This window comes from Hemicordylus capensis, chromosome 6 (genome assembly GCF_027244095.1).
Source record: "Hemicordylus capensis ecotype Gifberg chromosome 6, rHemCap1.1.pri, whole genome shotgun sequence".
Taxonomy (NCBI): domain Eukaryota; kingdom Metazoa; phylum Chordata; class Lepidosauria; order Squamata; family Cordylidae; genus Hemicordylus; species Hemicordylus capensis.
In genome coordinates, this window is record NC_069662.1 from 155,467,591 (window position 1) to 155,490,885 (window position 23,295).

Genomic DNA, 23,295 nt, shown 5'->3' on the forward strand with positions numbered 1-23,295 from the left:
CCTGCAAAGCGTAAGCAGGAATACCTTCATAAGATAGTTTTAACTCCATTAAGAAGACACATTTAAGATTTGTTTTTTAAATTAAGACAGACAATGAATTCATATAGGGTTTTGCAAGCTTTGACTTTTTCCTGCACCTATTCTTCACACCAAGACCCCAGGTATTCCTATATCATAATTCTATTATCTTTAGGCCCTAGCTCCTTGGATGTTTATATATTAGCCACGTAACTTCTGAAGCAGCAAAATCTGCCAAACCAGCACTATTAGGATTTAGTTTAGGGGTGCACAATGCAAATATCCTGGTGGGCCACAACCAATCATGACTGGGTGTGTGTGGGAATGTTCAGCACATTAATTATATTAAAGTTACTGAATATAAATGAAAGCAATTAGTTACTTATAAATTATGAGTTACTCGCGGCATCTGGAAAGAAGAGGCAGCTACTAGAACCTTTTTTTCTTCCCTGCCCCTCATGCACTTTCAAAGCTTGTAAAGGTTGATTTTGAAGGGGGTGTCCCCCACCAGGACCATGGGGCAAGACCATCATGTTTTGCACCTCACCTCAGGCACCACAAAGCTTTGGGCTACCCCTGGGCCACCAAAGAAGTCCCTGCCCTCAGGCCTTCTGTTGTGTACATCTGATTTAGGCTTATGATTACCAGTAAGCTTAAAGGGTACAAATGACAAAGTATGCAAGCTAGCAACGTTGCAACAAACACTAAGCATCTGGCTTGTCTCAGCTCTGACTGCAGATTTGTCATGAAATACAAGTGACATTTTGAATTATCCAAAGTAAAGAAAAAACTTACACACAAGAAGAGGTTACAAACTCTATTCCTTTCACCATTTTACTGAAGAAATACTGAACTTTGCATGTAGCAGCCATAATTCATAAGGTTTAAGCATGCCTAGTAGGAGGTTTACTTTCCCCACACTTTGAACAGTAGACTGCCATACCATATCAAAAACTGCTGTTTCCGAGACATAAGCTCAAAGCTTCTTTGCACATGGTGAACTAATTGTGCTGTTCTCTGGGTCCTGGGTAATGTGCTTTCAACATTTTTATATATCTCTACCATTATCCCCCTCTACTTGTACAGAATTCAAGGTGAAAAGGTTTAAACAAGCCCTTCTAAAAGAAGAAACGTGAAGAGGTTCCGGCTGCGAACTATCAAGGTGATCTGTACCTTTAGGGCTAAATCTTGAAACTGTTACAAAACCCAATTCGGCAACAAGTAACAGGAGACGCTCCAAAATAAGGGCAACTTGTGCAAGGTAACAAAATTACATTATCTTTCAACTTCTACTTCATAATTCTGTCAGTAGTTGTGGATTCTAATACTTGACATTCTGAAGCCACAAAGATGAACAAAAATTTTGTAACATGTAATTTTCTAAATCGGAGAAGACACAGGTCTCTGCTGTCAACCACAAGAGTAACTGGTGATTTGCTACCTTAATTTCCTTTTAATACTCACCATCTGACAGAACCTCATATGCTTCAGCAACTTGTTTGAATTGCTTCTCAGCTTCTTCTTTGTTATCTGGATTTTTGTCAGGGTGCCACTTTAATGCTAATTTACGGTACCTGAAATGTAAGGGGGAAGTTATTGATCCGAAGTAAAGTCACCTTTATTGCATTATTATTATTATTATTATTATTATTATTAATAGTTGTTACATTTTATATCCCGCTCTTCCTCCAAGGAGCCCAGAGCGGTGTACTACATACTTAAGTTTCTCCTCACAGCAACCCTGTGAAGTAGGTTAGGCTGAGAGAAAAGTGACTGGCCCAGAGTCACCCAGCAAGTATCATGGCTGAATGGGGATTTGAACTTGGGTCTCCCCGGTCCTAGTCCAGCACTCTAACCACTACACCACGCTGGCTCATGTAACCTTAAGTCACTACAAGTTACTGATCTTAATATAGGAATTTTATTCAAGACAGACTTCTGCCACTTTGTAGGGGATAAGGCCAACTAACTTAAACATTAAAGATCCAAGTTCATGGACTGAGGCAAGTACAATACTCAAAGAAATTAGTTTTTTTTGCATTTCTGAAAGCACGACATTAGAAATTATACTAGCTAAGTGAGCAAATACTATACACTACTCAAATCTTGTTCAGACCAGACTCAGCTTAAAGAGTTACAGGTTTTTAACATACACAGGGTTTTGTTTTTTAAAAAATTTTTTTAGCCCCACAAGCACCTTATAAGATATGCACAGCTGAGATATAGCAGTGCTACCCCATGCAACTGCAATACTGACATTAGCCCTAAAAATTAAAAAGTATAGATGAAAAGCTAGCCAAAGATTGTATTGCAATGCCCACAGAGATCTGAAGGCTCTGAGGCCGATTTAAAACAACAACAACAAATACACCTGAAGTTCAACAGCAGCTTGAGAATGTCAAATATTACTATTCATAGCTGCTTATCAGTGTTTAACAGTGCAATCCCAAGCATATTTACTCAGAAGCAAGTCCTATTTAATTCAATAGAACTTCATCCCTAGTATATGTAACAGTGTCTCAGTATCTTCTTGGAACAAGGACTGAATCACCAACTGCAGGCCAGAAGAGAATGCTTCAACCCCATCATGAACATATTCCAAACTATACTGTATTGTTGTACAGATTTTACTTGTAAGTCAGTTGTGGTTGAAAAGCAGGATATAAAACTAATTCAGCTATCATGATTTGGAGGACTGAACAAGCCAGTCTGTGTGTGCATGCATACATGCTCTCTCCTTCACTGTCATGTGTGGCTTAATAAGTAATTTACCTGGTTGAAGTAAAAACAGTTTTTTTCTGATATGCAAAATGGCAAACCATAGTTTGAACAACGCCCCTTCAACCATGCTTACAAACTGGTAACTATGGTTTGGAAGATGAGAAAAGTGAGGCGTAAGCACAGCCATCAAGTTATATATCCCAGAAGACAGGACCATCTATGCATTTCTAGATCTACATTATTTGTAGCATCACTGCCTCACACAAACTCATAAATCTATAAGTTACCGCCAAACATAGTAACTTGATCAGCAAATTTTTTACAACAACATTGATACATGTGTCTTATATTTCATTTTAGGATATATTCAGAACCTCATTCACAAGAATATGTATAACTCACCTAAAAGTTTTAAGTAAGAGTTTTAGTACTTACGCTTTCTTAATATCTTCTTGTGAGGCATGCCTGTGCACTCCTAGAACTTCGTAATAATCCACCATGTTTTATATCGCTTTGATAACAGAGTCCTATAAGGACAAGGCTTTATTTTAATACTTCCATTGCTACTGAAAAGCTACACTGCTACAATTGCTGCTTTGAGACAGCTAACCTTATCTTCAAAACCCCACCAGAAATCCTTGCCTCCTCGCTTCTGGTTCTTGCTTTTTTTAAACCAAACAAATCAACTGCCAGCATCGTGGAAAACAGACTCAAAATTCCTCTCTGTCCCATCCCACCTGAGCCCTTTTCATTTTTATATGCTTTCCTTCTAACAGGGATTCCCAGATGCGGACAACAACTCCCAGAATCCCCAGATGTGATGGCTTTTGCTTAAGTATTATGGGAGCTGTAGCCAACATATGGGAATCCCTGTTAGAGGGGAAACTGCTCTCAAATGACTTTCAAACACATTTTTAAGAATTTTTAGGAAAAGGATATTAGTTTGAACAACAGCAAGTCTTGACAAATTTTCTTTGAGCCAGTGTAAAAATTCAGCAGTCAGACTCATTTTTCAGATGTCTCCTCCCAAACCTATGACTGAATTTACTTCAAACACAACATTTTAGGGAGCAGTACAAAGCCTTCAATTTCAGCCCTCCACCCCGATCCTGGGAGGCCCAGACTGTAGGTGCCATAATTAGATTTTTAGGTGCAATGGTGAGCTGGCACCCAGAGTTTGAGTCCTGAAATACAGAACACTCAAGAATAATGACAAAGAAAAGTGTAGATAACTTTACCATGTTACCACACAGAAAATGCAATATATGCATAGATTTAACCATCTATAAGTGGCCTCCCTCCACCCATGTTTTACTGAAATATAAAGTGACGGTTCCAATTCATTCTCTTTAGTTACAACACAATGTTTAAAAATTGTACTAGAAAGTGTGCAGCTTTCTTGCGAAAAATAACCAGCCAGCATCAGATCAGGCAACATGGAAAAAATCCTCCTTCATGAAAATTCATCAAGGAAATAAAGCACAGAAAAGCTTAGGTCAAATTATTCACTGAGTAACTTGTTATATAGCAAGGCAAGCAGCTAGTCAGGATCTCCATGGACAACTTCAAACAACAGATTTCAGAAAAAAAGCTTATTTATTTATTTAGAGATTTAATATACCACCCAATCCAAAGACTCAGGGTGGTGTACAGACAACAGCATCCATGTTTTAAATTTTAAAAGGAGAGAGATTTAAAGGGCAAATGCTTTATCACCTTAATTCCTAAATAAAAGATTTAGGAAATAAGATTACTAAAAAGCCTCCTATTTAATGCTGTTAAAAGCATTAGGAGTATCTTGCAAATGTTGTGAGGCAAGATATATAAGCAAAAATTCTGAGACAGGAGCTGTTCATTGTAAGCACGTCAAATTTGTGCCATCAAGAAAATTTTTGCTAACTGATTCATAAGAATTTAAAGTTGCCATTACTTGCAACAAGTCAACCATTACTGCTGTTTGGAAAAAGTGAAAATCAAGGATGGCAGTAATGCCATTCATTCAGTCCTAATAGTTGGTGTCAAATTGTCATCTAGTACACATGGGATACAATTATAAATTAAGACCAATGCAGTGACCAATTAAACCACTGAATGGAAGGGAGGACACTGATCTACACAACAGTACTGACTATAAGATTTATAATTCGAGATAGAGCACGGGAAGCTACCTTTAAAATTCCAAGTAACTTTTTACACTGACTGATGTGCCTTCAATCTTACACAGCCATTTGTTTAAAAACAGATAAGTCATGCTGTTGGGAAGAAATTTGCTGTTACATTACAACTGAGCTTTTCCAAGCTTTAGTACATACATAAACACACCACAGCTGTAATGATTGACAAAGATCAAGTTGCTATTTAAGACCATTGCATCAAGTAATTCAGAGCACTAGATCATGAGCTCATATGTTGCCACACACCAGTCCCTATGCTTACTAGTCTTTGGGTGAGTTTTTATGCAAGATGTATGGGTGTGTTTGGCAGCCATCTAATGCCACAGTGGGGAAGTAACTTGTCTAGAGAGCAAGAGGTTGCTGGTTCAAAAGCCAACTGGTATGTTTCCCAGGCTATGGGAAAACACTTATATCAGGCAGCAGTGCTATAGGAAGATGCTGAAAGGCATCATCTCATACTGCATGGGAGGAGGCAATGGTAAACCCCTCCTGTATCCTACCAAAGAAAACCACAGGGCTCTGTGGTCGCCAGGAGTCAGCACAACCTTACTTTACTTATGGGTGTGTTTAAACAAGAAGGTTGCTGCTTAAAGACAAAAAGTTGTGCAAGTTTCCCCAAAGAGCTATTGAATGCTAAAGGCCACATGCCAAAAGATTAGTGGAAGAGCAGGAAGTTGCAACGAAGGCAGATATTTATTTGAAAGGATGGACAATAAGGAGAGAAATGGGACAGAATCAAATGACGGCCAAAAAACCACTGAAGACAAGGTTGTGTTGGGATGATGAAGAGGTAGCACAAAGAATTAAGTAGCATAGCAGCAATGAGGGCAGATAAGCATCTTTCAGTTTGTAATTTTGGCCCTATTTTACTAGTGTCAAATGGCTCACTAGTTTGACACAAACTAGTTGAGAGGAGTGGCTTGCTTAATTGAGTTTAGTGAGTTTATGAGAGAGGCAAGATTCAAAGCAGTGAGTCCTGATTTATAGCTTAATCTCTTAGCCACTATGTTACACCAGCTCTGTAAAAAGCACAGATACTCAATATGGAATTTCCACCGTGAAATCTGAAAGGTCTTAAAAGCAAATGCTGTTAAATGACACATAATTATGATTCCTTTCCCTAGCTATTTAACTTCCTCTATTAGTTTTGGAATTTCTGTAAGGCTGCAAAAATCCCAAGATACCAGTCGCTTTTCACACAAAAAATTTACAGGTCGTGTACAAGAAAAATCAAATGCATACAAATAAAATCATTTAATGCTGGCATCTCAGCATCTGCTACTGGTTACCCATTTGAAACAACTTGCAAGACCTACTGTTCTAATTAGGGTTTTGTTCAGTGTTCCCTCTAAGGCGTATGCACACGCTCTCAAGTTTTCTGATGTCTACTCAGTTAATTTTAGATCTCGCTCAGGCTGAATGAGGAAGGTCCCATTTTGAATGCATGTGCGCACGCACTGCCTTGATACTGCCGCTCAGAACAAAACTAATTCCACACACAGATTAAAAAAATAGGGAGAATGCTGGCTTTGTTGTTTTTACTTATCTACCTGATTGGTTTATTCATTCAGCTGTCATCACTAGTTTAAAAGAAACTGGCTATGACACTCTCTAACTAGTAATATATAACTAGTAATATAAGAAGTTACTAAATACTGTTTTGGAGACAAAAAATGGAGACATCAAATTATCCCTATTTCAATTTAACTCCACATTTCTCCAACTTGAATTTGGGCCCCCATTTCTCGGTTTTTCACCTTCTTAAACCATCACCAATAATCTCTTCCACAAATAAAACTGCAAGAGCAGATCTGTGGACTGGATTGTTAACCGAATGCTATCATGAAGGAGGATCGTATCATAGTGATTCTCTTCCTTACAACCACACACAGGCAACAGAAACAAAACAGTTCTTTCTATGCTTCCAGTTCCTTCTCAGTCAGGCAGGGATGAAGTCACCCTGACAAACCCAATGCAAATGTCTTCTGCCAAGGGGCATTCAATGCCTCCAGAACTTAGTTGGGGGCCACAGGAAGGCTCCATCTGTCTCAGGACCCTATCCCTCCTTAGAACTTCAGGCCCCACTTTTGCAGCCATCCAATATTTATTATTATTATTATTATTATTATTATTATTAATTCAATTTCTATACCGCCCTTCCAAAAATGGCTCAGGGCGGTTTACAAAGAGAAATAAAACAATAAGATGGCTCCCTGTCCCCAAAGGGCTCACATTCTAAAAAGAAACATAGGACACAAACCAGCAACAGTCACTGGAAGTACTGTGCTGGGGGTGGATAGGGCCAGTTACTCTCCCCCTGCTAAATAAAGGGAATCACCATGGTAAAAGGTGCCTCTTTGCCCAGTTAGCAGTAGGGATGTGCAAAACGTTTCGGGTACAGAACGATCTGTACCCGGAACAGTGAATTTCGGGTGATTCGGAGCCGAACCGAATCACCCTCTAAGAAATCCGAATAATTTCGGATCCGAAACGAATCAGCCCTGTTTCAGATTCGAAATATTCGGATGTTTCGGAGCTCAATTTAGTGGCCTTCTTCCCCCCCTCCATTTTGAGCAATGACGTCTATTTGAATTTCCCGCCTTTTTGCATCTCATTGACTTCAATGCAAAAAGGTCTGATGTGACATCTGCTCAAATTTCGGGTTCCAGGGGCAAAATAGTGGGGTGGGGTGGTAGTGCCTACTGGGTGGAGGCTACCATCCCAATTGCAAAGGGGTTGGGCAGAGGGCTGATTTTTGGTGAATTTCTGAAGTTTACGCGTCTTTAAGGTTCCCCCCATTAGGTATAATGGAGGGTGTATCGCTTCACTCAGGGGGAAAGCGGTGGCCTAGAGTGGTGTGGGGTTGGTGGTAGTGCCAGGTAGGGGCAAGGAAGCTGCCTGAATTTTTTCAAAGGATTTGGGCAGAGGGCTGATTTTTGGTTAATTGTTGAAGTTTACGTGTCTTTAAAGTTTTTCCTCATAATGTATAATGAAGCTTTCAGCAGCTCCATAAGTGCACTTGGGGGGTGCTGGGGTGGCCCAGAGCGAGTGGTGGTGTAGTTCACATGGGGTGCCAACCACCCCCATGGGTTTCTAACCCATGGGGTACAGGGTTCTGTTGTTTCTGAGGTATTCTAAGTGTGGATTCTATGATAGCAAATTAGAGTGGATTCATGGTGTCTCACTGAAAATCAGTTGTTCTATTTTATACATTTTAAGTATTAGTTTAAACCAGATTAGGTGACAGTCTTCACAATTCCAAGAACGAAAATATTTTAAGAGCACAAAAGCCAAAACGTTCAAAGTATCAAGTTTCAACGTTCAAAGAAAGTATCATGGCACAAGCCAAAAACTTGTAGTGCTTGTTGTCACCTTTGCATTTAAAGTCAACATGGAGAAAAGGAGTTTCCTTTATTAAGACTGTGCTATGCTTCAAAAGGGACACATTAATTTCTTAAAATAAAGCTAAATAAGTTGAATACCATTCCAGAACTTCTGGGGAAAAAATAGAATTGTACCAACACCACTTAGGTTCCAGAATGAACAAGCTGAGATATTAACATCATACACAAGAGCATTCTGAGTGTGGCGGGAAGGAGCAATATTCACCAATCCCTTTTACCTCTGATGTCCCCCCATTTTCTCAGGGGACATCAAAAGCAACAGAGAAAGAGTAATAAATAGCCCCTCCTCCCTTGCACAGGGAAACACTCTTACACACAAGCAGTGTTAGTCACTACTTGAGCCTCAGATAATATATGAAATACTCTGAGCACTGAGGAAAAATATTGTATAAATACAATATTTCAATTTAACCTTTAAATAAAGTTAAGCTTCAATTCCAAACACACATACCATGTAGTAAGTCTCAATGAACTTAATGGCACTTCCAGGTAATCATGCATTGGCTTAATCTTATGTTTCACTTTTTAAGTGATTGTTTTCAACAGATCAGTTCACTACACCATTAAACATAAAAACTCTGACTAGCATAAAAATTACTAGATTCCAAACCACACCATATTTCCTTTCTTGAAAAAATGACAAATTCTTGTTAACTACATGGCAGACAGTAAAAACTGAAGTGGACAAGAATATGAAAAGGAATAAGACATCCTGTTTCCACTTACAAGAGACTGATAAAACAAGGCAATTACTCCCTGCTAATTAGGCAAAGAGGCACCTTTAAAGAGGTGGCTCCGGGCAGGGGGAGAGCAACTGTTCTTTTCCAATTCAAGAACAGCATTCCCCCTCTAGCTATTGCTGGTGCCCTCTATTTGTTTTTTTATTGTGAACCCTTTTGGAACAGAGTACCACCTTAACCCTTTCTATGTAGATCACTTTGAGAGATTTTTTGCTGAGAAATATAAAACCACCGATCAACAGCTATCAGCAATAAATTCCAGCAACAGAAGACTGCAATCCTGTGCATACTTTCTGTGAGTGAGCCCCACTGAACTCAACTGAACTTTTCTTAGTAGACATGATTGATGCTAGAAAAAAATTAAGCTGCCTTCAGGGCTACAGTAAAGGTAAAGTGTACTGTCAAGTCGATTTTGACTCCTGGTGGCCACAGAGCCCTGTGGTTTTCTTTTGGCAGAATACAGGAGGGGTTTAACATTGCCTCCTCCCACAGAGCATGAGATGATGCCTTTCAGCATCTTCCTATGCCGCTGCTGCCTGATATAGTACCAGCAGAGATTTGAACTGGCAACCTTCTGCTTGTTAGTCAAGCATTTCCCTGCTGCACCATTAGATGGCTCAGGGCTACAGTACATGCCTTATTTCAGCCTGTGATGCAACAGCTTTGTTAAAGCCAAGCTGATCTTGGAAGCATCTGGGTGGGAGACCACCTGTGTAGACTACCCTGAACTCCAAGAAAGAAAGGCAGGACCAGAATGAAACAGAGCCTTGTAGTACTTAAAAGGATTATTAAGGCATAAGCTTTCATAGAAGCATTTCAGCCAGGCTTAAGTACCTGAAAGGCAACACCACGCTGTAGTTGCTTGCCTCTGAAGGTCCCACAAGAAGACTCCCTGCCACACCTTTTTGCATCAAGGAAACCTTCAATCTACAAGCAATTTCTGTTCCTCAGCCTACCACCATATGTCCAAGGGAGCTCGTTATGCAGCGTCTTTTCCCAACCTCCACAGCGCCCCTTTTGTTGTTTGGAGAAGTTTAGCAAAAGCGAACGACCGACATCAGGGCTCTACAACTCGGGTCCTCTGATGTTGTTGGACTACATCTGCCATCATCCCCGGGAACAAAAGCCATTATGGCCGAGGAAGATGGAAGGTGTAGTCCAACAGCATGTGGGGACCCAAGCCGGAGAACCTCTGGCCTTCCCTCCAGCCCCGCCCCCACCCCACGAGCCTACAACGATCCTGCACAGAGAATGGGAGGAAGATTTGCGATCTTTTGTTATTAGTATTGAGGACAATGAAAGTGAAGCCAGGACCATGTGATTGCATGAAGCGATTTTTAACAATAATAAAATAAAATAAAAATAAGGCCAAGCCCCTAGGTATAAAGAAAATAATAAAAGGAGATGAAGCCAGGCCCCGCAAGAGAGACGCAGTGAAGAGGGAGGAGTGAAGGACCTCGCCGGCCGCAACACCCCCACAGGGCCGCCCTTGTCGTCTCGCCTCCCCCCCCCCCACACACATACACACCGCCCAGCCACAGCCAATCACAAAAGCGCGCGAGCCCCTAGAGAGAGACGTCAGCACGTCGGCTGCGTCAACCCCCAAGAAGAGAGAGGACACCCCCCCCCCCAAATCACCTCAGCCAGTTACGACGACGCGCCCTCAGAAGCGAAGGCTCGCTCCAATTCTTCTTTATTACGGTTTATTCTCAGCAACCCCAACCGAAGGGGACCCGCAACGGCTCTCCCCGCCTTCCCGCCCCGCTCACCGGCTTGCCTGCTCCCTCAGCGACGGCGAGACACCTGCGCTGCGCGTTCTCAGGGCCTGCTTCTCTTTCCACGCTCTGAGAAGAAGCAGCAGCAGCAGCAACGGCGATAATGGCAGCTACGGCGCTTTTACCCTTCGGGCCGCAAACAGGAATCGCGTCACACGCAGGGGCGGGGCGGGGCAAACGCCGCTCGTCACAACGTCCGTCTGCGTCGCCTGAGCGGGAGAGGAAACCGGAAGGGAAAAAAAAGAGGTGTCTCCCCGTTTTCCTTCCGCCGTCCCTGGCACTAGAAAGCGGAAGTTTCTAGAATTTCTGGGGTTCGGCTGGGTTTTCCCCGCAGAGATAGGAAAAAGGGGACGCCAGAATGACACATCGTTGGGAGTTCCGGTTTCGGACGGGTTTTCGTTTCCTCGCTTCTTTCTCGGACGGAACTCAGTTTCCCATAGAAGTCAATGGAGAAATCCAGGATTTTTCTCCAGGTGTGATTTGTCAGCAGGTGCTTCTTACGCACCCGCAAAGGACCATCCTCGTTCTAGGCCTGGACTTCTTTCATGTCAAACACATTTTATTTGGGATTTTCAACCTTTAAACATCTTTTGTACACCCATCGTTAAACATCTTGTGTTACACCCTGTGTTGTAAACCGCCCAGAAAGGTAAGTTTTGGGCGGTATTAAAAAATTAATTAAATAAATAAATAAATGTACAGTATGGCTGCATACAAGTCAATGGAGCACGGAGACTTCTGCGTGCCGTTGAGCGCTGTATTTGGGCTTAGAGGGGGCTGTGTCACTCAGCTGATCTTCGCTGCAACCTATAAAATGCTTCCTATGTCAGATTTTGGGCTGGAAAACCACACGAGCCTCAGCCTCTAATATAGACTAACAATATTAACGTTTGCTTTTACATATTTCCTAAATTTCCTTTTAGGTTGTGAGCCCTTTTGGGACAGCAAACCATCTTCCTTCCTTCCTTCCTTCTTTCTTTTTCTGGGTCGCTTTGAGCACTTTTGTTGAAAAGCGGGATGTAAATATTGGCAGTAATATTATATTAACAGTGAACTGCATTCCAGACTCGTCGTAAGCACTCTCAGACACTCGATCCCTCCATCTCACTGCAGTATCGGGGTAATTCAAAATGCCTTCTCCCATAAAAAGCCGGAAATCGTAGCCAGACAATGAGATGGGTCACTCTAGTGTTTCTGTCTGAACCTTCTCGCCTCCTCTGCCAGCTCGGAAGAAAGGCTTTAGATGAGAGCCCCACCTAGTGGCTGTGAAAGAGTCCAGAGAAAGGCAAAATGAGGGGGAAAGCGGAGGGAAGTCTCCTCGGCGTTCGCAATAGGTCTGAAGGCTGGACACCATTTAGGGAGACACTATCCCCACGTGCCTACTTAAAATCACATGTAGTTTAGTCCTCAGAAACGTCTTAACTCGGGCGCTATTATTTCAATTGCTAGCGCACCATAGTGTTGCAGCTTAATATTCCAGGATAGCAGTTGTTTCATCAGTGGGAGCTGTAGATGATCCCCTGGGGAATCGCTCTGTATTCTTGAACGATACCATTACAGCAAAAAGTGACACCTTCCCACTAAGGAGAGGGAGCAGGTGCTGGCGAGAGCTGGCAGGTCGGAGAGTTGAGTTTCTAAGCTGCAGTTCCCATGGAGTGGTGCCTGCCAAAACCGAGGGCAGAGAGAGATCTGTCTTGAAGAAGTGCCTATTTGCTTCCATGCAGGCTCAGCTTGTATATTTATAAACTAAGCAAGTATATAATACTTGCCATAAGGCCATAACTCTTTACTCTCTGACCCTGGAGGTAAGCCCTAGAACTCAGTGTGATTCGTTTCTAAACAAACATGCATTGGATTGCACTATATACTGGTCAGCATGTGCCACAGAACGACGAGGTGCTCAAGAAAGTGGTGTGTGTGTACATAAGATGTGATATATATATATATATATATATATATATATATATATATATATATATATCATACACTCTTAATTTCTTCTAATGTGTACTTAGAATATATAAACAGTGTTTGTGTGTAACTAGTCAATGGGCTAGAAATATAAGGGACAGTAATTTTTAGTAATCATTATGTTCTAGGCACCTATCAATATCTGGTCACTCCCCACCCTCAGGCTCTAAGGCTGCCCGATTAATCTATAGCATCACAATGTTATTTTATGCAGAAAAATTATATAGAAATGAAGAGCTACTGGGGGTGGGACACACACGTTCTGTACCTGCACAATAGCTGCATGACAAAAGAAAAAGCTGCAACATTTTCAAGGGTAAAAAAGAATGTACTGTAGTTATACAGAACTGAGTGACACACACCACTATCACAGCTGAGAAGCTACGGCTAAAGTTCATTAATTAAATGTATAGACTAAAAAGGTGGTCCTGATTAATCAAGCACATTTATTAAAAATGTAGATTCATTTTGGTTTAATTACACACATCTGTTGTGGCTCGCATCATCTTGAGAGGTATCCTCTCACACGAAGGAATGCCTCTTCTAGGAGAGTGCCTAGTGCCTCCTGTCATATATTGATTAATCACATGCACAAAAACTACTATGAAAGTATCCTGTGTTTCTTCAGAATTTTTATTCATGTGCAGATTTAAGCTGAATACATACAATTAATAATCATAATGTTAGAGCTGGAAGGTACCTTGGAGGTCGTCTCCTCCAATTGCCTACTCAGTGCAGCATCCATAGCAGATGGCCATCTAAGGCAACTAAGGGGAGATAGGATAGATTGTGCATGGTGTGGAGAAAGCAGATAAAGACACACCCACCCCAGGGGTCATTCCATGAAACTGATTACCAGGAAATATATAACCAACAGAAGTCCTTTATACACAGTGCATAATATATATTCTATTAAATTCCCTGCCATGGGATGTGACAAGCGGCTTAATTCGTGGAGGACAGGTCCAGTGTTCCCTCTAACAAGGATTCCAAGATGTTGTTGACTACAGCTCCCAGAATCCCCAGCTGCAATGGCTTTTGCTTGGCGATTATTATTTATTAATTCAATTTCTATACCATCCTTCCAAAAACGGCTCAGGTTTACAGAGAGAAATAATAAATAAATAAGATGGATCCCTGTCCCCAGAGGGCTCACAATCTAAAAGAAACATAAGATAAGACACCAGCAACAGTCACTGAAGGCACTGTGCTGGGGGTGATTAGGGGAGTTGTAGTCAACAACATCTGGGGATCCCTGTTAGAGGGAACACTGGACAGGTCCATCACAGGCTACTCGTCTGGATGGCTACAGGCTACCTCCAGATTCAGAGGCAGGATGCCTCTGAATGCCAGTTGCAGGGGAGCAACCGTGGGAGAGGGGGTATGCCTTCATCTCCTGCTTGTAGGTTTCCCAGAGGCATCTTATGAGCCACTGTGGGAAATAAGATGCTGGACTAGTTAGGCCTTGGGCGTGATTCAACAAGGCTCTTTTTATGTTCCACTGTCACACAGCTTTTGCAATTAGGAAATTCCTCCTGTCTAGCCTTAGTCTGCTTCTTTAGAATTTCAGCTGATTGGTTCTAGTCCTGCCTTCAGGATTAACAGAACGAGTCTGCTCCTCCTATGTGACAGCCCTTCCGATACTTGATAGCCATATCTCCCCCTTACTTTTCTCTAAACATACCCAGCTCTTTCAGTCGTTCCTCATATGATCCAGATTCCTTGCCATCCTTTTTGCCTGACTCTGAGCCCATTCCAGACCCCAGTATTCCAAGTGAGGTCTAACTAGTACAAAATAATATAGAATGATTTTTTGTACTAGAAACATAACTGACAGTGGAGGCAGAGGAACATGCTCTCCAAAGTTTAGGGCAAGCAAAAAACTCTGCTTACTATCCCCCATCTTTAAGGCCATGTTTGCATATGCATTTCCAGTGTTTGGGGAGCAACTTACTAACATGGGCTCAGCTGAGGCAGCAAACAGAGATGAGGGTGCTAAAGGATGGAGACAAGAATAAATTGGGCCAAAACATGCAAAGTCAGCTGGGGAGGGGGAAAGTGAGGCTACTACCCACACATTCAACTATAGCCCATCTTTATTAAGAATATTTATGTTCTTTTCAACAAAAACACCACCTAAAATGCTTTATATAGCAAGAATGAGCAGATTGTTCCCTGTCTCAACAGGGCTCACAATCTGGAAAGCAGCACAAGGGAGACACCAGCAAAAGCCACTGGAGGAATGATGTGCTGGCATGAATTAAGGACAGTTGCTCTTCCCCTGCTCCGTATAAAGGTCATCTCTTTAAAAGGTGCCTCTTAGCCCATTTGGCAGGTATGATGTGTGCATTCTCTCCTTGTCAAGCACAGTGGTTCTCTTATGGCTTGGAGAACAGAGCCAAGTTTATTTTCTCCCACCCCTCGACTTGATCACCTTGCTCTGTGTGACCTCACAATTGCCCCTTAACTATGGCAACCTATCTTGGGATCAGACAGAATGGAAATGATGAACTTTAAAAAAAACCGTATTGTCCCAGCATGGTGTAGTGGTTAGAGTGTTGGACTGGGACCAGAGAGGCCTGAGTTCAAATCCCCATTCAGCCATGAAACTCACTGGCTGACTCTGGGCCAATCATCTCAGCCCAGCCTACCTCACAGGGTTGTTGTGAGGGTAAACATAACCATGTACTCTGGGCTCTGTGGAGGAAGAGTGGGATATAAATGTAATTTTTTTTAAAAAAATCTAGAAGGTACAGGCAATGCAGCCAATTCTATGTTTACCATGATATGCAGGGGTGGTGATGTACAAGTGTTCATAGACTTAGGACTCTAGTTATATTTCTGTACAGCTCTCCCTGGACCTGGCACACCCCATCCTGGACAGCTCCACTATCCAGTCATTTTGGGGCAAACCTATACCAGCCACAGCATGGTTTATTTGGAATGGTGGGTGTAGGGTAGGAATGATGGGTCATACCTCCCAAGTACCAACTATCATATACTAACTGATTAAAAATGATGCAATAGTTGGCCTACTAGAGGACTAAATAGCTTCTGTTTTTAAGTAGTATTACACGCAAACGTCTCTTAATGCATATTGGCAACAATTCAAAAAAACATATATACAAATAGTTCCACTCCACCTGCCCAGGGACAATTTGGACCTGTCTTTCTTGAAGAGTTGCCTTTCATAACACATGGCAAGTTGTCTTTGAAAACGGAGAAAAGTTTTTTGTTTAACATTTGTGATAGGGCAAAGAAAGATCCCATGGGGCATATTCAAACTCTTGGGTGCAGTTCAAGTAGCTCTCTGGATGTCATTCAGTGCCATTCTGCAATCTCAACCTTATCTTTCGTTTTATGTAATTTGGTAATTTAATGAGATTTTGGAAACAAAGTATATATACAAACTTGTTTGTTTTAATTGCTGTTTGTTGTAGTATTACCTGTTGTGCAGGTAAAATAACCCAGTGCCTTTGGATGGGGGGTACAGAAGTGTATTAATTAATTAATTAATTATGTGGCATAACTCCAATGAAACCTTGGAAATATTAAAAGAAAGTTTAATTTGCATTTTACAATTTATGAACCTGACAGTTTAGAAAAAACCCCAGATTAATTCAGTTGGGGGAAAATGCCAAAATATGAAATGTTTCAGGTTATAAATAATACTTTCTAAAGGAAATGTTCAGATTATGTTTTTAAAAAGACAGCAGTCCTGTTAAGGGTATCTACAAGCCTGCTTTGTTCCATAATCTATATTAAACACAAGCACACATACACACACACATGCACAGACACATACCCCTGTCAAACAGAATAGGCAGGATTTTTACGTTAAATAAAACAGCTTAGAGCAAAACCAAAAAAGAAAACAATGGTTTTATTTCTGTACATTGAGACTACAAATAGTATTTTTAACACTTCATTTCTTATCCAAATCATGAAATTATACATTTTATACTAACACTAGTAAACATCTTAAAATCACTCAGAGCTCTTCTGCACATTTAAAATATATTGCTGTTTACTGCTAGTTAAATATGAAATTCAGGATTTTCCTGCAGCAGTAAAATAGGTTTTGATTTATTTATTTATTTATTTATTTAAAGTCTAGAAGACCACTGATGGAGTGGCCTCCTGATTATAAAGTTCTCTCAGGTCTCTTTCAGTTGACAATAAAGGACACACTTGATTCTGCCTGTTAACTATTTAGGTTCCAATTTTTTTTTTTAATAAAAAAATAATTTAGTGAGAATTGCACATGAAGACAAATGTTGACCCAATGCTGTGACTATTTCTGAACCACATGAAACAAATGTTTCCCTTGGCAACCACACACAGAGTAAAGTAACACATTCCCTGCCCCCCTCAATGTCCAAGCAGACTTACTAACTGAGCAAGCAGATTAATAGCTGCTTTGTCAGGAAAAATATTGAAAACAGCCCAGTTTCTATCCCAAGCACAGTTATCCTGTATGGAGAAAACTAATGAAGGTATGTGAACACCTGCAGGCTTTCAAACACAAGAGATAAAGCCTGAAGCTTCAGTTCAAAATTGTTTTAATAGTTGTTACAGGTATTTTTCCACCCAGAGTCACAACTATTGTATGTACTCTATATGCCAAAGAAGTTTGATACATTTGGGGTGGGGGAGTCTACAGGCACAGAGGAAAAAATTAAACTGAGCACAGAAGAAACCATGGACAGTTACATCAGTTTGTAACAATGCCCAATTGATCATGACATTGGTTAAGGTAGTAACTGAAGAATAGGCATGCCTGTCCAGATTACTGAAGGTATTTCAAACACACACACACACACGAGATAAATGTTCTCTCTCAGTGCCTACCACGTTATTAAAAATGCATTTTGTGTTCAGCTGCAACAAGTCACAGGTGCTGAAAGATCTGTAAACAATTCCTGCCACTCGACAAAGATGTCATCGCTAATCATTTCGGAGCCTCTCAGTTCCATGCAAATTGCTTGCTTCCCTCTCCAAGGGGATCACCCTGTTTCTTCCCAGTGGGCTGCTTTGAACATTTGCTTTATTGTCAGCTTGTGGAGTTACTTGTATTTGAACAGCACAAAGCCAAAGCTTCATCTTTGGTTAATTTCCCACTAAGATGTTACTGTGATCAAATATGCTCTTTCTTGGAAAGCCTACCAAATTGCACACAGCGTTATTTTTAATCAGAACAAGGTAGTGTCAATGTAATGACACGCTAGTGAATGACAGCAAACTTAACATCTTGTGTTAAAACTGAAGCCTACTTGAGAGTTTGACAGCAAAGATGAACTGAAGAAACCTACACGGAATTCCCTTAATCTGCTTATTGAGTAGGCACTGATTAGTTCTTTAACGGAGCATTTGATTAAACTTCAGCTCAGCTCAAATCCAGCAGCACATTCAATGGCGTAAAGAAGCTTACTTCGCATAAGGTTTTCATCATAAAACTCTGGCAGCTTCAAGAGATTCATGCAAGTACTGGCAGTGGGCAATCTGTCTAAATCAGAGCCTCCATTGTGTACACAAAAGGCCGGATACAATTCCTGGGGGGAGAGAAAGAGAACACAAACTATTAGTGTAAATTTCCAGAAAAGGGAGAACAAAAAAACCCCTCATTGTCATATTATATCCAAGGACATCATATTAGCTTGTGGAGGTGCAAGAACCCTCTAATTGATGGCTTTCTAACATGTTGCCTGCTTGAGGTTCTGACCAGGATCCAAAGAATTCTTGAAGTACTTCCATGAGATTATTACTTATAAAGTCTTGAACAGCTTGGGCACGGAGAGCGCCATCTTCTTCATGAATCTCACCGCTTATTAAGATCATAAGGGGAGGTCCAGTTGCAATCGGCTCTCTTGGTAGCGATCCAAAACCAGGCCTTCTCTGGGGTTGCCCCAAAGCTCAGGATCATCACACTCCCAAATGACATCAGAATCTCCCAATCTCTGATTGTTCTTAAACGACTTCTGAAAACACTCCTGTTTTATCAGGATTTTTGTTTATGATGTTTTAAGTATGGAATTTTAACATGTTTTATATTATTTTTAGGTTTCACTTGCTGCTTGCAGTTTGTTTAAATTGTAAACCACCCTGAGATTTTATATAGGGTGGCATATAAACGTGACAAACAGTAAGTAGAGCCCAGAGTGGCTTGAGACTTTTTTTGACCAGCACTCTCCCCATGCTTTATGGCAAACTGGTTGTTGTTGTTGTTTAAACTGAGGGGAGTTTCAAAAGCAACTGGTGCCAGAGCATGGGGAGTCGGCTGCTCACTGTTTTACTGGGACAGCACAATCTTCTAGTGTAAACTTAAGCAGCCCTTTGGTTCCCAGAGTATATTAGAAGCCTCTTGTTGATTTCAGCTAACCCAGGGGGCTCCCAACAGGGTACTAGTACCCCTGGGGTACCTGAAGGGTTCCCAGAGGTACACAGAACTCCCCTGCCTCCCCACACTACATCCGCACTATTTGTTTATTTTTATTTATTTATTTAACATATTTTTATACTGCCCAAAACTTACGTCTCTGGGCGGTTTACAACAAAATAAAAACAGGAAGTAAAACATTTGTTAAAACAAAAAGAAAAAGTTTAAAACACCACAACAATTTAAAATTTTTAAAACAATATTTTAAAACAGCATTAAAACCATTAAAACAATATTAATTAAAAGCCTAGGTGAACAGATGCATCTTTAAAAACTTTTTAAAAGCTGTCAGAGATGGGGATGCTTTTATTTCACTAGGAAGCGCATTCCAAAGCCTCGAGGCAGCAACGGAGAAGGCCCATCCCTGAGTGGCCACCAGACGAGCTGGTGGCAACTGCAGACAGACCTCTCCAGCGGATCTAGGTGCACAGTGGAGTTCATGATGAAGAAGGCGTTCTCTTAAATACCCAGGGCCCAAGCTGTTTAGGGCTTTATAGGTTATAACCAGCACCTTGTATTTTGCCCGGAAACATATCGGCAGCCAGTGTAGCTCCTTCAATACAGGAGTTATATGGTCTCTCCTAGATGACCCAGAGACCAACCTGGCTGCCGCATTCTGGACCAACTGTAGTTTCCGGACCACATACAAGGGCAGCCCCACATAGAGCGCACTGCAGTGATCCAGTCTGGAGGTTACCAGCAGATGTACCACTGTTCTGAGGTCGTTCATCTCAAGAAACGGATGCAGCTGGCATATCAGCCAAAGCTGATAGAAGGCACTTCTGGCCACCACCTCAACCTGGGAGAGGCTTGGGCTCAGAAGCACCCCTATACTGCATACCTGTTCCTTCTGGGGAAGTGTGACCTCATCCAGAACAGGCAGATCATAATTGTCTCTCGAGTTCCAACCCCGCACAATGAGTACCTCCATCTTATCTAGATTCAGTCTCAGTTTGTTATCCCTCACCCAGCCCATGATCAACCCCATGATCGACTCCAGGCAGGCATTTAGGGAGGTTATGCCCTCTCCTGCTGATACTGACATGGAGAAATAGATTTGGGTGTCATCAGCATACTGATAGCACCCTGCACCAAATCTCCTAATGATCTCTCCCAGCAGTTTCATGTAGATGTTAAACAACATCGGAGACAATATGGAGCCCTGAGGCACATCATACAAGAGTTCAGATTTTGAAGAACAGCAGTCTCCAAGGGACACCATCTGGAACCTGCCCAAGAGGTAGAAGTGGAACCACTGCAAAGCAGTGCCTCCACTCCCAACCCCCTCAGATGCTCCAGAAGGAAACTATGGTCGATAGTATTGAAAGCCACTGAGAGGTCCAAAAGGACTAACAGAGTCACACTTCTTCTGTCCATTCCCAACTGGAGATCATCCATCAGGCTGACCAAGGCAGTCTCCATCCTATAAGCCAGTTTGAAATGGGTCAAGATAATCAGTTTCCTCCAAGACTGTCTGGAGCTGGGAGGCCACCACCCTCTCAATTACCTTGCCCAGCCACAGAAGGTTGGAGACAGGCTGAAGATCGCAAACGTAAAGCCAATGTGTCCTCAGTGATGTGTCTACTGCAGAAGGGGAGGGTGAAGACCCTCCTCCTCTGCTCCTGTTTGGCTGGGTATAGGGATAAGCTCAGAGGACCCCTCCCCTCAACTTGACCAACAGGTTTCAGAAAATTAGCATGAGTGCTCCAACTGAAATTAAAACTTGTCTCATTAATTTCAACAAAACTGCTTATGAGTAACTTAGTGTGGATGTGAGCCAGTGACGCAGTAGCCTCTCTCTCGAACTGTAACCCTTAAAGTTGTGTTTTTATGTATATAAGTATATAGTGTACTGTGATGAAACAGTGCAGGCCTACTTGTATGCAAATTGGCTTAGAGCTCTTTGGAGCTGTCAGTCATAAGAGAGACACAGCTGGAAGGGAAGTTCAGTGAGAGTGGGGGTCTGGACAGGAACATTCTCAAAGAGGAGTTCTGAGACTCAAAGGATAAGGCAGTCTAAAAAAAAAGAAAGACTGGGTTATTAGGACAGTTTGCAATAAGCACTGGGTGGTGTACAGTTCTGGGAAGGAACTGGATTCCAAGGTGAAAAGCCCTATATATTGTGTGTAAACTAACTATGTGCTGTGAGAAATTCAAATCATCAACTTTGTAACCAGCAAGATTTCAGCCCAACTAATCGGTACTATATTGGGCAGCAGCGATATAGGAAGATGCTGAAAGGCATCACCTCATTCTGTGTAGGAGGAGGCAATGGTAAACCCCTCCTGTATTCTACCAAAAGAAAACCAAAGGGCTCTGTGGGCGCCAAGAGTCGAAAATGACTTGATGGCACACTTTACTTTAATCAGTAGTGAAACAAAGAAACCTCAGATAACATCTTTAAATAAATATTCTTCTTGTTTTGTTTTAAAGTACATCTGACTGAATGATTTCTGTAACAAACCCTCCTGTCTGCAAAGCCATGTTATCAGGGTAAAGACACCAACAGAGTTCCAGAAGCTTCATCGTATAATTGGTGGCAGTGGAAATATAAGTACAGTATACAAGCCAAAATAAGTAACATCTAAGGTGAAAAACAACTAAACATCCCTGACTCAGACCAAACACTCTGTGTGTGTGTGTGTGTGCACACGCACACACTCTATGGAGTACCTGGAGCTGAAAGTTTGTGGCAAAAGTTGTTTAAAAAGGCTGGGAACTGAGCGGGGGCGGTTGAACTATAAGAGCTCTAAGACACAGTCCAACTCTAAATTTCTATGATTCATCTATTGCTCACTATTGCCTATGAAGAAGGCAGAACTAAGACATCCCCAGTGATGCCCAGGTTAAGCTACTGCTAACCGGAGAGGAATCCTTAAATGCATGTTGTGCAAGAAGTTCCCCGTTTGCATATATATGATTTCCCCCCCCCCTTGGCAAGGAGTTGTGTGACAATTGCAACATGCTGCACTTGTGCAAGAAGTACCGCATTTACCTGAATCCAAGACTACATCTTTTCCAAGTTCTTTGATGTTAGAAATTGGGGGGGGGGTCACTTTAAATTCAGAGTCTTGTTCCTTTTGGATAAATGTAGGCAAAATTTGTATTAAACTATTTTTTGAAGTGGTCTTAAAATTCAGAGTCGTCTTCTATTCAGGTAAATACGGTAGTCAGGAACAGAGATGAATTTCTTTGTTCAATGCCATGAGCTACTTCCTTACATGAGCACAACAGCTAGTGCAAGACTAGTCTGGACACTCTCAATTGTACTTTCACAAACTAGGTTATAGTGGTATATTCAAGCCATGGAATCCTGTTTCCTATGCTACTGCTAAAGCTAAGAAATCTGAACCCTAAAAGCACTTTAAAAAATCAGCTTAATGATTGTTGTATAAGTTTAAAGACTACTCTATAGGAACTCCAGGAGCTGGGAGAACAGCAGAAACTGTCTCTCAGCTAGAGAGCCATCAAGTGCAACCCAGATCTTCCCAATCTTTAACATTTTAATTTTTACTAGCTGACCTGGTGCAGAGCATCTGCGCCCCTAGTCCTCCCTGTCTCTCCTCCCTCCCTTCAGCCCCAGTATGTTCTCTCTTTCCCAGTCTTTCCCTCCCTCCCTCCCCCCCCCCAGCCCTGGCTTGGCCAAGCTCGGCACTTTTCTTCCCTGCCCGCAGGCCTGGCCAGTGCTTTCTCTCGCCACCTGCTGGCAGCGCTTTCCCTCTCCACCCGTGGCCGGCGTACCTATCTGGCAGCTGCTTGTGATCTCTCGCGAGAGCTGCCACGCATGGGATTAGCCATGGGTATGCCTTAGAGAATTAAATATACAGATGGTGCTTACATTTTAAAAACATTTGACAGCTAAAATCCTATTTTTAAAACCTTGGATTTTCGAAGTAGGCAGTATCTTGATACTCCAAACTGTAAACGAAACAGAGGTGCCTTGGGGGCACACATCAGTCAAGGATCATGTGTTGCTCACTTCCACTCTATCCAGCCACTTCGCCTCTGACAGAAGAAGATTGCTAAGGTGCAAATGGTTTCCCTAAGAGTTTACAT

The 23,295-nt window shown here is 41.8% G+C and overlaps 2 protein-coding genes and 1 long non-coding RNA gene across 6 annotated transcripts in view; 1 reads left to right on the top strand and 2 right to left on the bottom strand.

The window, feature by feature from the left end:
* Positions 1-10,984, bottom strand: part of DNAJB6 (DnaJ heat shock protein family (Hsp40) member B6) — a 70,631-nt gene extending 59,647 nt beyond the window's left edge. Inside the window, exons 1-3 of one of the 4 annotated variants that reach the window (XM_053262579.1) lie at positions 10,827-10,984; positions 3,175-3,266; positions 1,483-1,592 (exon numbers count right to left, since the gene is read on the bottom strand). In XM_053262579.1, the coding sequence (XP_053118554.1) occupies positions 1,483-1,592; positions 3,175-3,239 (175 nt within the window). In that variant the 5' untranslated portion in view covers positions 3,240-3,266; positions 10,827-10,984. Of the gene's footprint in view, positions 1-1,482; positions 1,593-3,174; positions 3,267-9,891; positions 10,530-10,695 lie in introns of those variants that run through there. The other 3 variants (XM_053262580.1, XM_053262581.1, XM_053262582.1) reach the window with 3 other exon arrangements.
* Positions 10,985-11,154: 170 nt separating this feature from the next.
* The window catches only part of LOC128330168 (uncharacterized), a 32,741-nt gene continuing 20,600 nt past the window's right edge, over positions 11,155-23,295 (top strand). The window contains exons 1-2 of the long non-coding RNA XR_008309986.1: positions 11,155-11,481; positions 14,991-15,138. This is a non-coding gene — a long non-coding RNA (uncharacterized LOC128330168). The remainder of the gene's footprint in view (positions 11,482-14,990; positions 15,139-23,295) is intronic.
* UBE3C (ubiquitin protein ligase E3C) overlaps positions 16,668-23,295 on the bottom strand; it is a 92,250-nt gene continuing 85,622 nt past the window's right edge. The window contains exon 23 of the mRNA XM_053262578.1: positions 16,668-18,355. Within this exon, the coding sequence (XP_053118553.1) occupies positions 18,185-18,355 (171 nt within the window). The 3' untranslated portion in view covers positions 16,668-18,184. The remainder of the gene's footprint in view (positions 18,356-23,295) is intronic.